The following is a 17,207-nucleotide window of genomic DNA, read 5'->3' on the forward strand; positions in this document are numbered from 1 at the left end:
TGCTAGCAGTGCACACACATGCGCCAACCGAAGCACTTAATGTTTTTAATGTTTAACCTGACAGCGCAAACAAGATGAGGCGTGGCTTGGGGGTTGAGGGGGATGGCCCGCAGGACAGTAAATCCTCCTCTTTCTTTTCACAAACACACACCACAACTTTATGGCTGCCTTACGGAGTCGCCGGCTCAGGCTGCTGATGTCTGGTCTGCCCTGCCGGACCACCCAAGGCAAGCTAGTCCCCTCGCAGGAACTCCAAAGGACACACTGGACTCGCACGTGGAGCCGGGCCGAGGAGGGCCGAGGGCCTTCTGGTTGGGCTTCACCCTTGGGGCCTGGAAAAGCCCCTCCCCCACCCCAGACGACCCAGTTGGTGGTGTCAAAGTGTCCTCCAGTACTTCTCTACCTTTTATGAGTATTCTATTGTACTCTATTGTAAAAATCATATATATGTAATATTGATAGGCTCATTCATGAATAATGAAATGTCATATTTGATAATAACTTGAATGATCAAATATGCTAATTATGTACTGAATATTGAAGTGAGCAGTATTGCAGTATTGTGAACTATAAAAGTGAGCACTATTTTAGTATTGCAAGTGATTACTGCGTTCCTTCATGTCCTGGAAAAAGGAAAAAGATTAAGGTGTGTTTCTGTCGAGCAGCAGAGATGGAGAATGTGTTGGCTTCTTGTTTATTAAGAAGGTCATCACATTGTGAGTATGAAAATAAATCTGAGTATAAAAAGCAAAGTCATTCATTCATTCATTCACGCATCATCATAGGACATTGTAACACATGTCGGAGCCGGCCTTGTAGTAATTCTCCTCCGCCGGGAAGGAGTAAAAGTCTGTGTACTGCGTGTAGTAGGAGGAACTCTGAGGAGCGCAGAAGCTCTCCTGGGGGGGCGGGCAGGAGCAATCTTCTGACGTGAAGCCGCCGAAGCAGCTCTCCATCCTGGGAGGAGAGTCGTAGCAGGAGGACGAGGAAGAGGAAGAGAAAGAATCGGCCGGGCTGCAGAGCTTCAGCGACTCGGGTGAGGAGCAAAGAGCCTGCGTGGAAGAAGGATTCATGTTTGACTACTCTTCAAACAATCACTATGCTGCTTTCCGAGACACTACTCATTGGGAGTAGAAATACAAGTACTGTCACTACACACGTAGAGTACTACTGTAGCCACTACTGTATTGTGTTCAGAAGCTGCTGTTTAGTGTGTAGCCTACAGGGGGCAGCAATGTGGGCCATGCTGGCCAGAGCAACAATAAGAGAATCAGGAAGTTGTGGCACTTTTGATGCTGTGTCTAGCTAGCATGAGCCGAATAAACGGCCAACTGATCCCTCCTTTATGGCGGCTAACTGCTTCCCGACCGCAACCAAGACGTATTTATATTGGGAGATGTAAAACAATGTGCTAATAATAAGCCATAAGAACGGCCACAAGGTGGCAGAAGTCCATTTAATGAGAGCTGGTATGGATCATTTGCAAGGAGGAAGTGGAAGAGCATGGAGGAGTGTAGCATGCCGAAGGTTAGCATGGTAGGGACATTTTAGCATGCACACACACAGTTTAGTTACGGTAAATAGTTAATTATGTATTTGTAAATAAATTGTTATTTTAATACAAAACAACCCTTTTATGTGGTTTATGTTTATAAAGACATAGAACACAATATTATGTGTGCCTTGAAAAATCAGTCAAAATGGTGGCGGATACTAAAATGGCCAATACTGTTGAAAAATGGCGGGGATTAACAAGGGAATATTTTCATAGTTGCATGGAAAACCTGTTTTATAACTTTGTAAGTATTTTTAACACCATCAGAGCAATATTGTGGACGTCATAAGAGAAAACAAGCCATTTAAGACACAAGCTTGCGAGTGTTTCAATAAATGTCTTCCTTGTGGTGGACAGGAAGTGACGTTGAGGGATTCCATTGGCTACAGTTGTGCCACATCAGTGGCCCTGTTGTTGGTGCATGTTACTAGTGACCCCTAGTGGCCAGCGGACTCCAGTTCATCACCATTGTTATGCTTGAAACGCCACAACTACGTTTTATGCGCTTTGTTATGCATTTTTGGACTAATGATAGGCTAAACCGTGATAGGGGACGGATGATTAATTATGCTAATTATGGCTGGTGATGAGAGTGGTGCATTGTGGGACTTATAGTGCCAGTGCTGTACCGTGCTTCTTCTCTGATCAATCATCAATAGAGTGCTGGTAAATGATTATACAGGATACGTTATTTTAAACGTACCATCACAAAGTCCTCGTTGTCCGCGAGGCTCCATGGCGGGAAAGCAGGCAGGCACGTGTCGGTGTTGTAGTAGTAGTAGTTGTTGTTGTAGGTGTTGTTGTAGTTGTTCAGGGTGTCTCCGAACGGCTGCTGGTTGCACCACAAGCTGCTGTGAAGCTCCTGGGTGTCGCTGGCGGGGCGCAGCAGGTGGGCGGCAGCGCCGCAAGGGCCGGTGTCCGCGGGGGGGTCGACGGGGGGAGCCTCCATGGAGACATCTGAAAGTATATGGCGAAGTTGTGATTCTGCGCGAGGGCTCCCAGAAGAAGGCTGCTAGGATCACGTGTTATTTGTGATGACGTCATCACAGCGCCGGCCTACAAACTGTCCTTGCATTCCTCCGTTAGAATATTTTCATTTTATTCCTCCTGACATTGTTTTTTTTTTATTTTTTTATTTTTTTGCTATGGTCTTCATGATTTTACTTTACCTGCTGATGACTCCTAATGAAATATGAATTTACTAATAAATATGTTATATGATTGTTATGTATGATGGATGATTTAGTGCAGACTTACTCGGAAGAGTCGAGGCACAAAGAGCCTGAAGATCCAAACAAGCTTGAGATATCTGAAGGTCAGCAAGAACATGTTTTTATTTGCATGAGATGTCCTTATTGATGACGTCACGTCAATAAAAGAAATAAATACCGTTTTGACTTTTTTACGGCTGGCCTCCCGAGCTCTGTGCCTCTGCAGGAGTTCTTTGACTGTGGTCTTCACCCTCACACCCTGGTACACACGACCTTTATCTGCATGAAGACAACAGCGTGTTTAGCCAACACACACACACACACACACACCCTCCCCCAACACACACCCTCAACCACATTCTTCACTTTTGTCCTCCCTCAGTAACGCAATAATAATCCAACTTTGGTCATTCGTTATGTGAAATAAATGTGTTTTTCATGTCACATGAGATACATAAAACGGTGTTAAAATAAACAAAGTAAAAAAAAAAGTGCGTCAAAAAGTGCGTCAAAACGCGGCCGTGTTTAGCCGAGCCTCTCAGCGCTCCTCGCCGGTCCGGGCTCTCCCTTTCCGGCCCAGTCAGCAGCAGGCTTCCGACAGAGAACGCGTGGGATCGGCGCTCCGGTGCCAAGACCTCCGCCAAAGCACACGCGGCCGTGAGTATCGATCATCCTATTGATTTCTTGCACTATTTGTGTATTTAGACGTGGAGTGCGTGACAAAATGCTTGAAGTTATATCGACTTATTCTTATTTACTTTCTAATCTTCGCGCGGCGTTTTCGCGTCCTAATCCAAACAAAGACGCATAAATGAAATGGATTCCGCCACACGAACTTTGATCATTGATCAGAATATTGTTTAATTGAACATATCGCCGTGCAGTAGAGTGATATTAAAGTCCGTGTAAATGTTTCTCCGTATGTCTAATAAAGCAGTCATGGCGCAGGGAAAGGAAAGGAGTGCTCCCGCAACACCGATAGCGATATAACCCTCCTTGCGGGGAGCTGATAAATATTCATATTCATATTCAGACATTGTCTTAAATTCTACAGACACGTCCCACACCTTTTTAGTCCTCCCGTTGCACTAACGCAGCCTCTGCGCAACAAATGAAATGGAATGGATCCATATATAGCGCACACACACATGTACTGTATATATATGTGATATATATATATATATGTATATATATATATGTATGTAGAAGAACAACTTGACTCCAGTATGTATTTACATGCTTGTATGCAGCATGGAGATATGCGCAAAATAGCACAGAAGATGCACGCGCATGGAAATGCAAAAATGCGGTCTTATTTAATCTAAAAAAAGCTTAATAAGGGCTTTAGTTCCAAAGGGAACGGATGTTCTCGCCCTGTTCTCTCGGGACAGGCTGAGGTGACGTGGTAGTGCTTGTGATATCTCCTCTACACGGACTGTCCCTTTCTCTCGGCCCCCCGCACACATCCTCACACATCCTCACTAATCTTCTCCTTTTTCTGTGCAACAGAAGCAAAGCTGCGAGTGCGTGGACGTGACGGGGACTCACCAGACATGACGGTGGCGGTGGCGGCGGCGGTGGTGAGACGTTTCCTGCCGGAGACCTTCCTCAACGTCCTCCTCTGCCCCTCAGCACAAACACCAAGAACGAAAATTGTGCAAAAGTCTCCAAAAAAATGCAGGCAAAAGTGTCAGGGCGGCACGAGAGCATGGAAGAATATTGGAATATAGCTGGGAAGATTTTAGTTTGGGATTTTCTTGCTCCATGCCGACTATTTAAAAGGCCAAGAAGTCCATGATTTGACAATGATTTGATTGCGCGTTACTTTCAATTTGAATATTCAGAAGCAAGCAAGTTATATGCCTTTTTCAGCAAATATTCCCACTACTACATGTACTACACACATCACTTTAATGCATCACGACCTCTTTTCACACGTTCATGTCCGACAAATGCTACTTTTATTCATTTTATGCACCTTTTGCGATATGACAGAGACACGGCCCCTCATCCAGCACTGCGCCAAAGATCGTCTCGTGTACAACCTGAGGACCTGTCACTTCGTTCGATAAGTCCCCACACTCGCCGCACTCGCGTCGGCCCCCTCATCGCACACTTTTTACACTTTAATATTGGAAAAAGCCGAGGAAATTGGGAATTGGGTGGGCGTGGCCAAGGCAGCAGCCATCTTGGAAGGACAGGACTTCAATCTGCAGGAACACATCACCTTCAAACGCGCTGTATTAGGGATACGCTTTCATTTCTACATGCATATACATATTATTCGTTGTTAAAAAAATACAGTTATGATTATCTTTATAAAGAAATTAGTCAACACTTTTTCAAAAGCCCAAGCCTGCAGAAAGACTAACTGCACATCAAAACATCAGTAGTGTACTCGTGTTCTATATAAAACTGATTAGAATTGATTATTTTTACTTTTCATTATTTTTAGACATTATTATCTCTTTACATTATTCGTTGTAAAAAAATAGCAACACTTCATATAGAAAACTATATACTTGAACAATGTTACTGCTTCCATTGCTTTTATGCTACATTAAAAACGAGTCTTTGTGATTTTTTTTGTACTTTTCTCAATTGATAAACTTCTCCTTTCCAGTTTTCGTGTACTTTCCCCCCTCATGTACTTTTTCTTGACGTTCAGCCGGTCTCTCCAGTGCCGATGCAATGTCGCCCTCTGCCGGCCGACAATGAGAACCTCACTTACAAACCTGCTGTTCGAATTACTACTTTGTTCTAGTCACGTTTTTCAATGTATTTTTAATCATTAAAACAACACTCTTAGACTCTCTCAACCCATTCAAACTAGCAAATGGAACTGCGACCTTAAAATTGCAATTTAACTAAATTTAAAGAAAAAAAGACACAAAAAACGCAAATGTTTCCGCTTGACTCCCACAGCGCCAAGTGACAAGGGACTGTCGACCCCAGTGCCGTTGTGATGATACAACCCACGTTTATGAAATAAAATGACTAAAATAGATTTTAAAGGGATTTCTGCGGTACAGCGCCCATCGATCCAAACCAAGCACTTGCCAACCACACAGTCCAACTCCGTGAGAAAATGCTGTCTGTTATCAGGTGTTCATCCATGCCACAACCGAACCTACCGCTACAACGGGACATCCCCACTGATATTTATAAATAAATGAAAATATATAGTTATACTTGTATAAAAAATGGAGAAGGGTTTACAGTGATATCTAAGTCTTTGCTCCATACTCGCTCCTAGCTTAAACCGCGTGTAAACTTCCGGGTTCCCGTCGAGCGCTAGGCCTTCTGGGTAATGTAGTACACATTAAAGACAACATTCAACATTTCCGAGCACGTAGTCCCTCCCAGTGGGATTATGAATCAGTTGAAGTTGTAGTTTATCTTGTGTATTTTATACATAAATACACACGCTAATAAATGAATGAATGAATCACACCATATATTTTGCCTTCCCCAGTATATGCCATGCATGTCTGTTTTCCTCATCTCCGGCCTCCGAATGCATGGTGATTATATTTTGGTGTATACATTGAGAAGTGACGTGAAAATGTCAAGGTGACAAGCATTTATTTTGGATGAGAAAAAAAATGCTTGGAATATTTTATGTGTAGAAGATTTCTGTCAAACTGAAAGGAAGGAAAAGGTGAAAACCAGGATTGACACACATTATTCCACATAAAATGATGCGACCTTGACTTTGACACCTGCGTGTGTGCGTTCTCGGTCTTCTTGATGAAGAAAACAAACGTCCATCCATCTGCTGCGTAAAGTGCCGATGAAATGTCTACACGTGCATCAGAAAGCTCTTCTGAGTTCATAAGACGACCAAGAGCTCCCCTCCTCCTCCTCCTCCTCCTTTTCCCAGGAAGTGTGAGCCTCCACACCAGGAGGGAGGCTGGGGAGGCTGCCCGTCACCTCCTCAGCCGCCATCTTGGACACCATGTCACTGTTCATGTAAGGAGGACACGGGAAGGAGGAGGTGTTGCTGGAGGCTAGAAGGTGGTAGTGATTATCCTCAAGGGATTGCAGCGTGTAGGACCCTGAGCCCGTGGACGAGCCTTGGCTCGGCTGTGCTTCCGGAACGCTGACAGAGGCCATGTTGTCTGGACAGAGGGTCTCCACCTGAGGAACCGACTCGGGAACTGACTGCTCCCATGTGTCTCTCTGAGGGCGAGAAAGCACAGTCATCATTCACTTCTATATTTCTAGATCAGGGCTCCATTTTCGATGATCAGACTTCCCGGTCCCTGGCTAATTCCTCCAGTTCCACCGGGAGGACACCAAGGCGTTCCCAGGCCAGTTCCAATAACACAACACATTGAAGACCAGTTTTGAAAGCATGACGTTTTCATACCAAGGTAGACCTTGAAAGCGGTACCTGGCCCCTGCCTACTTGCACGCATCGGCTCACTGAAAAACAGCACCATCTGCTGGGCGTCATGTGTACTGCTTTTTTACACTCACAGAGAAGATGTTTTTTTAGCCAACAAAGCTGACTTCAGCGACGTTAAAGACAACATTCATTCATTGTTAGACTGCGGCGTGGGGGTCTAAACATGTTGTTTAACAAGAAAACAACAAAAATGGAAAAATTAGCCGTCATTTTACAATGTAATGTAATGTCAAGATATAAAGAGAAAGTTTGGATGTTCTTTCCGTTAGTGTGCAATGACAAAATAAAAAAACACAAAAATCTTTAAAAAAATAATTTGTAAAGATCTACATCAAATTTGATGTAAAAGGATATACATTTTGGAACTATGTGTCACGATCCGTTAGTCACGTTTGTTAGTTTCCGCTTCTATGCCTTAGTTCCTGTTTTATGCTCTTATTTTGGTAACATTTCCTGTTACTGGTGGATGGCGGCTCCGTATTCATTTAGCGCTTTTCATTTTTTGATGTTCCTGTCTTAGTTTTACACCGAACATGATAAATGTCTAGTTAGCACAATGCTAATGCTAGTGCTGCTAATGCTATCTTGCTATAGCTGTCTTTGACTATGCCTGCCAGTAACTAAATTAAATTGCAGTTATGTATTATATATAAGTCTAATAATTGAGTGAATTCTAGTTCCATATTTGGCTGCATGGTGACCTAGTGGTGAGCATGTTGGTCGCACAGAAGATCAAGGGTTAGAATCTTGTCTGTACATCTGTGTGTGTGTGTGTGTGGAGTTAGCATGTTCTGTTGTGTGGTGTTCTCCATGTATTCCGGCTTCCTCCCACATTCCAAGTCATGTTCATTGTACAGTGGAACCTTGGTTTCAGAAATGTTGAGACAATTTGTCTCATGTAAAAATGTCTCCAATATTGTAAATCCAATATTCCAGACAGCCAAATATTGGAATAAGAAATCAATTTCATCGAGAATAATTCTGGTTTTTCATGTGTTGTAGGGTTAGCTAGCTGTAGCACACGTCTTGCCGTGTTATGAATAAAACGTGTGTCCAAATGTGTTTGTAACTGATTTTTATCACAAAAAGACCTGCAGCTCTGTCACACGGTTATGACATCATCATTGGTGGACAGCGTAGTTCTTTGCTAACTAACACAGTTACACCACAGGTCTCTGCTTTCTCATTGATCACAGCAGCAAAACAACCCACCACCATTGAATTCAAGGAATAAGTCACGAATGGTGATTGTTTCCCTTTAAAGACACACACAATGATAGATTCCTACCGCATATAAATGTGAGGACTCTCCACCGAAGGGCGGCAACAGCGATGAAGGCAGGAAAGATCCTCCAGAAGCGGAGAAGGTGGTGCTGCTTCGGTAATCGGTGAAGGTGTCAGGGTAGTAGCTATCAATGAGTGAGGAGAAGCTAGACGAGTCGTAGCCCAGAGGTCTGCCTCCGAAGGTGGCTGGGTACCCCTCCGTGGAAAACTGCTTGGTGGATGGACCCAGGTCTGGATCTGACACAAAGGGGCGTCTCATCCCATAGTAACTTGGCAACATATGAGATCCTGTGGGAACAAATGTTTATTTTCATAACCCTGTAGATTCTCAAAACTATGAATTAACACACGTGGCATTATGAATGTAACAGAAAAGTGTGAAATAACTGTAAATATGTTTTATATTTTAGATCCCCCAAAGGAGCCACCCTCGCTTTCAATAGGGTTGGGACCAGCAGTTGTTGGACCACTTTAGCATTCATGTCATGGCAAGATCCCATCAGCTACGTAATCATCATCATGACTTGAAGAAATGATGGTCGGTCAGTCCGGAACATCTAGGGCTACAACGAAACTGGCTCACGTGAAGGTCGCCCCAGGAAAGGAAGACCAAGAGTCAAGTTCATGTCATCAGATTAGAGACCAGATGCTCTGGCAGCAGACACGTCTCTGGAACAGCCGCCAATCAGTCCTGGCACCACCCATCATTATTATACAGTGTTTCCCCCCTTCCCGTTTGTCACACTTAAATGTTTCAAATCATGAAACAAATTTAAATATAACTCAGTGACAACACAACTGAAATGAAATGAAACTCTTTATTACGCAGGGAGAAAAAAATCCCTGTGTGAAAAAGTGATTGGTCCCCCTATTAAAACATAACTGAGATGGAGAGTGAGATGGTTATGAGGCCATTTGAAAGTTTTGGGACTCCAGCCAACCACAGTGAGAGTCATTATCCACAAATGGCCAAGACGTGGAATAGTGGTGAACCTTCCCAGGAGCGGCCAGCCAACCAAAATGTCCCCAAGGCTGCAGCCACGACTCATCCAAGAGGTCACAAAAGACCCCACAACAACATCCAAAGAAGTGCAGGTCTCACTTGCCTCAGTTAAGGTCAGTGTTTATGACACTGGGCTAAAACGGCCTGCATGGCAGAGTTCCAAGACCAAAACATCTTGATGATCCAAGACCTTTGGGAAAATACTCTGGTCTGACCAGACAAAAGTTATGTGTCCCATTACATCTGCTGTAAAAAGAACATGATAGCAAGAGTAAAATATGGTGGTGGTAGTGTGATGGTCTGCCGCTTCAGGACCTGGAAGACTTGCTGTGATAAATGGAAGCATGGATTCTGCTGAAGGAGAATGTTCTGCCATCTGTTGGTGACCTCCAACTGAAACCAACATGGGTTGTGCAGCAGGACAATGATCCAAAACACACCAGCAAGTCCACCTCTGAATGGATGAAGAAAAACCAAATGAAGACTTTGGAGTGGCCTAGTCCAAGTCCTGACCTGAATCCTATTGAGATGCTGTGGCATGACCTTAAAAAGGCTTCATGCCTGAAAAGCCTCCAATGTGGCTGAATGACAACAATTCTGCAAAGATGAGTGGGCCAGCATTCCTCCACAGCGCTGGAAGAGACTCATTGCAAGTTATCACAAACGCTTGATTGCAGTTGTTGCTACTTAGGGGGGGTCCTGATCGTAGTGATGTGCCACAGCAGCACCATCAGGAGCACCATAATTAATATGTTGCAGTCTATGTTGTGTGATTAGATGTGTTATGTGTCTTCATGTTGTGAAAAATGGAATAACTCACCTGACAACTGGACTAAAGATGGTGGACTTGTTGAATCCCCCTATAAGAGACAAAAACAAATCACACGACTCAGGATTAAATAGATTTTAAATGTCAATTTTAACGAGAAGAATTACAAGACGAACATATAGGAAGATTATTAAGAATAAAGTTCTGCTAGATATCAGCCCTTCAATGAAACCTTTATGAGATATTGTTGTCATCATCCAAACAAATGTAGCTTCACTTGTACCCGGCATCAACATGGATCAAGAAACCGGAGAAACAAGGCTGGTTTCATCATTTTTCCGTGGCGGTACATACGCAAAACCTTCACACCCGTGGAGCCTGTTTTTGGAATGGCGGGAGAAACTCACGCTAGCACAGGTAGCGCAATAATGTCATGCACTGAAATCTTGGTTAGCATCATGAATTCCTTCCAGGAGGTCTGACTGGAACCAAAACGCATGCTAACTGAAACCCAATAGTTGCTAGCCAGCTAGTAACTAGCCACCGTGGTGTAGCGAGGTGTCACTACACCAGGAAAGTAGTTCTTGGGCGTAACAATGTTGATGACAATAACAACAATAACAATGTAGCTGGACCTTGGTTAATATGAAGGTCACATGATGTAAATAGAGTGTTGTTGCTGCTTTTTGGAGCACTTAATAGGTGGAATAGGTTCAATACCTGTGTTAGCTGCCTCGTTTTAGCTGTTTTTATATCTTTAGAATGCAAAAATCTCACATAAGGATTGTGGATGATTTGCAAAATTACCCCCAAAAGTGCACTTTTTCTTTAAGTACTACTTTGAACACTACTACAGTAAATGTCATCGAGTGACTACTTGTTTTTTTTTTTTACAATGCACACTCCTGTGTGACTTGTTTGCACAGGAGTGACATGAAAGAGTTGATATTAAGGCACCAAGGCTGACAGGCAAATTTTGAGGAGAGAATTTGAATGAGATTTGCCATCGCTAAGACTTCCTCTTATGGCCCGCATACGACTCGGTACATCTCTGAAGGCTGCATATGGAAATCACAATGTCAGATTATACAGATTATACAGTGGTGTGCAAAAGTCTTTGCCCCCTTTTATGATTTCTTATTTCTTTTTGGCAAAATTGAATGTTTCAGATCATCAAACCAATGTAAATATTAGTCAATGACAATATTTTATGTTGAAACTTTCTATTATGAAGGGACAAAAAGATCCAAAGTGCCATGTCCCTGTGTGAGAAAGTGATGACCCCTTAAAAATAATAAGTGGTTGACCCCGCTTAGCAGCAACAACTGCAATCAAGCATTTGTGATAACTTGCAATGAGTCTCTTCCAGCGCTGTGGAGGAATGTTGGCCCACTCATCTTTGCAGAATTGTTGTCATTCAGCCACATTGGACAATAGGATTCAGGTCAGGACTTGGACTAGGCCAATCCAAAGTCTTCATTTGTTAGGAAGTCCCACACACAGCAGACGTCGACGTTATGAAGTAAGTATCAACCAATATCGATACCATGCTTTTTCACTTATATTGACCGATGCCGTTCAGTGGCCGATCGATCGGTGCACCCCCAATCTATACAGTATGTGATCAGGGTTACATACTGATCAGGATCACATATGCTAATCCCAACAACCAGGACTGGTTGGACTGGACCAGACCAACACAGTGATAGATGATAACGGAAATGAAGTTTATAGGATTTACAGGAAGTACAATCGCACAATCATTATTTATAAACTAGAGTAGGCAGGTGCATAAATTTGGGCACCCTTGTTGTTTTATTGATTTGATTTTTTACACTAATTATTGGAACACAACGTTTCTTTGGTAAGCTCATTATTATTATATTATAATAATAATAATTATTATTATTATTATAATAATAATATTATTTCATTTGAACATGATTATAATTGAGTGCATCCCATAATCAGTTCCCAGTTCCACATGTCCAAAAGGAGTAGGAAGAAGCAAAGCTTATTAAATCCTACCCCTCCATCTGGTACTTTTACAATCAGTAACTGTTACATTTGTTCACTTCCTGCTTTCCGAATATAGTTTAAGGTTTTTTTTTTAAAATGTTTTTATTTTTAAATTTTTTGTCTTTAAAGGGGGGTTGGGCTGGTGAATGTGCTGGCCCCCAAATACATCTCGGACCTCATCCAAATTTACTCTCCAGCGCGGTCACTGAGGGCCAGCTCCAACTTGTGGTGCCCAAGATGAGACTAAGACCAGGGGGGGGCGAGCATTTTCTGTGGTTGGTCCCAAGCTATGGAACTCTCTCCATAAAAAAGGCCCCCAACATCGAAAGCTTTAAGTCTCACCTTAAAACCCAGACTTTTATTCTCTGGCTTTTAACTCGGAGTGAGTCGTATGGTCCTGAGTCTTTTTATTCTTTCTTTTAATTTTAATTGGTTTTATTTTTTTGTATACTTTTATTATCTTGTTTTTAATATTTTAATATCTATTTTACGATTTTATTTCTCATTTGATGTTTTAGTTTTGGATTAAATTCAATTTGTACCTTTATTGTATTTTATTTTTACTTTTTATTTACTAGTCTGGGAGGCACGGCGGTCTAGTGGTTAGCGCACAGACCTCACAGCTAGGAGACCAGGGTTCAGTTCCACCCTCAGCCATCTCTGTGTGGAGTTTGCATGTTCTCCCCGTGCATGCGTGGGTTTTCTCCGGGTACTCCGGTTTCCTCCCACATTCCAAAAACATGCTAGGTTAATTAGCCGCTCCAAATTGTCCATAGGTATGAATGTGAGTGTGAATGGTTGTTTATATGTGCCCTGTGATTGGCTGGGTGTACCCCGCCTCTTGACAGTCAGGGCTTTTAGCTCGACACCTAGCGCCCTCAATTCTTTCCGGTTCTCCGGGTTGCAACCCTAAAATAAGCCGAGGTTCCAAACTGCTTAAATGTCAGTCAACGCCACCATGAGTACCTGACGCTGGAGACCACACAATGATACGTCAACCACACGCTTCATTCACTCATCAACACAGATGCCTTCGTGCCGTCACAAACCACATGCTACGAATGCTACGCATGGACAGGCGACTCAAACGCAGAATAAACAGTCCTGGAAGAGACTGTGTTTGTGGGGCCACAATAGAGGGGTTGTCTGTGGCCCTGTGCACGGCGGAGGACAATGCAGGCTGGCAGGTGTGTGCGGATCAAACTTTGCATAGGCAACCTCCTTCTCCAGTCGTACAGCGTCCGGCCTAACCCCCCCCAACCCCCCCTCCACCCCTATACAAGGTTTTTCACCATTGCCGCTATTGTATCAGCGTTCTTTTGTCAGGCCTCTCTGCACCATGCTCAACTATTTAGAGATTGGCTTTGGAAGAGATTACAGGTACACAAAGACTCAACCACGGACCATTAGCGTGGAAAACAAGAGTTTTTTCAAAGACAAGCAGCAGAATGTCAACTGTGGCCGTGAGGTTTGGTCAGGGCGGAAAAAAGAAGTGGGGACAGACGAGAAAGGGACAAAGCAAAGCGGTTTGGAGGACGTTGCGCTTACACCGTATCTCGGCCCGCTGGTCTGTCGGGATCGCTTCTCTGCCAACAGGTCTTTGACTGTGTGCTTGACTCGAACGCCCTGGTAGACTCTCTTGGAATACTCTACAAAGGACATTGTACACGAATATCATAGCAGCTTTCATTTCAGTTGTGCAGTCATGAGAAGGACGAGATCAGCCGTTTTTGTTCTGGTCACTGATCCATTGGAGTGGCTGCTACAGCTAAAGCTAAAGCTACATTTGTTTGTACAGATATCACGATGAGCACAAAAATAGCTCATAAGAGCTGATATGTCGCAACTTCCATGGAATGTCTCGGAATGAAGGGACAGCCTAAGAATGGTACGCATCTTCGACTTATAGGTCCTTTATGGTCACCTCGACTATGTTCTGCACCAGCATAAAATGCTGTGATTTGTGGAACACCATAAAGCACACGGCCAAAATAACCGGATTCTTTAAAATCCGGTTCTGAACGAGGCTTTAGCGTTTAAACATGCAACATACACATATCGTGATGGTCATTTTTGGTTCTTTTCTGGTATGTTGCGACCAAAGCTTTGTGTTGGAGTTGGCCTAGCATCTAACCTGTTACTCAATTCATGAGTAAAATGATGAGTCTAGTCTTGGATTGTCATTATTATGTCATTTTATGGTCATATCACAACAAGCTTCATCGACTAAGAAAGTCATCCTTATGTGCAGCCCCAACGTGTACAACTACAACTACTGGATTGAAGTATTCACATTTACTGGAATCCAAAACATTCAGTATCATATTTACATAAACCACAAATGGTTCCTCTACAATGAAAAAACATTTGTATGATATGTTATGCCCACGCTGACTATTTATGATACATGATTATTTTTTAAACGTAAACAAATAAACAACAGCATAACAACAGTAAATAAAATGTCAAAGTCAAATGTGAAAATGAATCAAATAATAACAGAAGCGTCTTACCGGTGTCCATAATAGTGTTTTGAGTCAGAGACACACATACACACACACACTCATACACACACAAGCATACACACAGGCCGCTGTGTTGCGATGCTGTATTTGCCTACAGTAACTAAATCCAGTGTTGGGCAGCCAATGTCTGAGTGGGACTTTTAACCACGTCGTAGGAGGGCAGGGAGTATGGAGCATGCCACCTCACACTGCAGCCATCAGGGGGGATCTTTTTTTTTTTTTTTTAAAAGGTCTTTTCCTATTTGTTTAAATGCAAATGTTTGGTAAGGACGTTTTTTGGACTATTTGCATCCGCATTCAAGATCTGGTGTAATATACATGAGTTTAAAAAATACATAATAAACCAGCTTGTTGATGTATTTTTGTATTTCAGTATGTGGAATCAAACTATGGAATGGATTGAGTAAGGAAATCAAACAATGCACAACGATGAGCCAATTCAAGAAACAATACAAGCAGTTGATGTTTGCTAAATACAAGGATGAAGAGTCTTGAACCAGTCATGATGTGCTATATATATCACTATATTGACACTTACTATGGTACCCATTATGGCATTGGATGCTCATATCACCTCCTACTTCGGTACGTGACAAAAAAAAAAAAAAAAAAAAAAAAAAAAAAAACTTAAACCATATTAAGAAAGCAGGAAGTGAACAAATGTAACAGTTAGTGATTCATTCATTCATTCATTTGTAATCTGATGCATGTTCAAATGAAAATAAAATGAAACCATTACCATTACATAAACGTGTTTGCCACCTTCCTGATTTCCTTTGTTTTTTTTGCATGTTTGTCATACTTAAATGTTTCAAATAATCAAGCAAATGTAAATATTAGTCAATGACAACACAACTCAACACTTCATGCACTGTTTACATGAAACCTTTTATTATTAAGGGGGACACACGTATTCACACAGGGCCATGCTGTGTGAAAAAGAAAATGAACAGAAAGTAAATAAGATCTATCAGTGTGGAAAAGGTTATAAATACATTTCTAAAGCTTTGGGACTCCAGCCAACCACAATGAGAGCCATTATCCACAAATGGCCAAAACATGGATCAGTGGTGAACCTTCCCAGGAGCTGCCGGCCAACCAAAATGTCCCCAAGGCCGCAGCCACGACTCATCCAAGAGGTCACAAAAGACCCCACAACAACTTCCAAAGCAGTGCAGGCCTCACTTGCCTCAGTTAAGTCAGTGTTCATGACTTCACCATAAGAAAGACACTGAGCAAAAACGGCCTGCATAGCAGAGTTCCAAGACCAAAACCACTGTTGACCAAAAAGAACATTAATGATGGTCTCCATTTGGCCAGAAAACATCTTGATGATCCCCAAGACCTTTGGGAAAATACTCTGGTCTGACCAGACAAAAGCTATGTGTCCCATTACATCTGCTGTAAAAAAAAAAAACATATAGCAAGAGTCAAATATGGTGGTGGTAGTGTGATGGTCTGCTGCTTCAGGACCTGGAAGACTTGCTGTGATCTGTTGGTGACCTCCAGCTGAAACCAACATGGGTTGTGCAGCAGGACAATGATCCAAAACACACCAGCAAGTCCACCTCTGAATGGCTGAGGAAAAACCAAATGAAGACTTTGGAGTGGCCTAGTCCAAGTCCTGACCTGGATCCTATTGAGATGCTGTGGCATGACCTTAAAAAGGCTTGATGCCTGAAAAGCCTCCAATGTGACTGAATGACAACAATTCTGCAAAGATGAGTGGGCCAACATTCTCATTGACTCATTGCAAGTTATCACAAACCCTTGATTGCAGTTGTTGCGCAACCAGTTATTAGTTTTAGGGGGGCATCCCTATTATTGGGTAATATGGGTGTAACAGTGACTATAGGGGTGTTATTTCATGTCTACGGGGCTCTAATAATGTTAAAAGGTTGTACTTAGAAGATGGTAAACAGTTTTATCATGTCTAATATGTCTATTTTCTCTTATTATGTCTACTATATCGGGTAATATGAGTTTAAAGGTGACTATAGGGGTGTTATTTCATGTTTACAGGGCTCTAATAATGTTAAAAGGTCATACTTAAAAAGTGGTAAAGTTTTATTATGCCTAATATGTCTATTTTCTTTTGTCTACTTTATTGGGTAATATGGGTGTAACAGTTACTATAGGGGTGTTATTTCATGTCTACGGGGCTCTAATAATGTTAAAAGGTTGTACTTAGAAGATGGTAAACAGTTTTATCATGTCTAATATGTCTATTTTTTCTTATAATGTCTACTATATCGGGTAATATGAGTTTAAAGGTGACTATAGGGGTGTTATTTCATGTTTACAGGGCTCTAATAATGTTAAAAGGTCATACTTAAAAAGTGGTAAAGTTTTATCATGCCTAATATGTCGATTTTCTTTTGTCTACTTTATTGGGTAATATGGGTGTAACAGTGACTATAGGGGTGTTAT

The 17,207-nt window shown here is 42.3% G+C and overlaps 2 protein-coding genes across 2 annotated transcripts; both read right to left on the reverse strand.

Annotated features, from left to right (window-relative positions):
* Positions 1 to 675: 675 nt before the first annotated feature.
* Positions 676 to 5,117, reverse strand: LOC131134610 (pou2af1). The gene is made up of 5 exons (XM_058080081.2): positions 4,315 to 5,117; positions 2,945 to 3,045; positions 2,813 to 2,864; positions 2,259 to 2,512; positions 676 to 1,052 (listed from the first exon to the last, which is right to left on the reverse strand). The coding sequence occupies exons 1-5, from the start codon at positions 4,319 to 4,321 to the stop codon at positions 780 to 782; spliced, it is 687 nt and encodes a 228-aa protein (XP_057936064.2). The 5' UTR covers positions 4,322 to 5,117; the 3' UTR covers positions 676 to 779.
* A 1,254-nt stretch (positions 5,118 to 6,371) lies between these two features.
* pou2af2a (POU class 2 homeobox associating factor 2a) lies at positions 6,372 to 13,914 on the reverse strand. Its single transcript, XM_058080296.2, has 4 exons — positions 13,801 to 13,914; positions 10,285 to 10,324; positions 8,466 to 8,749; positions 6,372 to 6,948 (listed from the first exon to the last, which is right to left on the reverse strand). Exons 1-4 carry the CDS (start codon positions 13,912 to 13,914, stop codon positions 6,580 to 6,582), a joined length of 807 nt encoding a protein of 268 aa, XP_057936279.2. The 3' UTR covers positions 6,372 to 6,579.
* Positions 13,915 to 17,207: the final 3,293 nt, after the last annotated feature.

This window comes from Doryrhamphus excisus, linkage group LG8 (assembly GCF_037039965.1).
Source record: "Doryrhamphus excisus strain RoL-2023G ecotype Guam linkage group LG8, RoL_Dexc_Guam_v1.1, whole genome shotgun sequence".
Lineage (NCBI taxonomy): Eukaryota > Metazoa > Chordata > Actinopteri > Syngnathiformes > Syngnathidae > Doryrhamphus > Doryrhamphus excisus.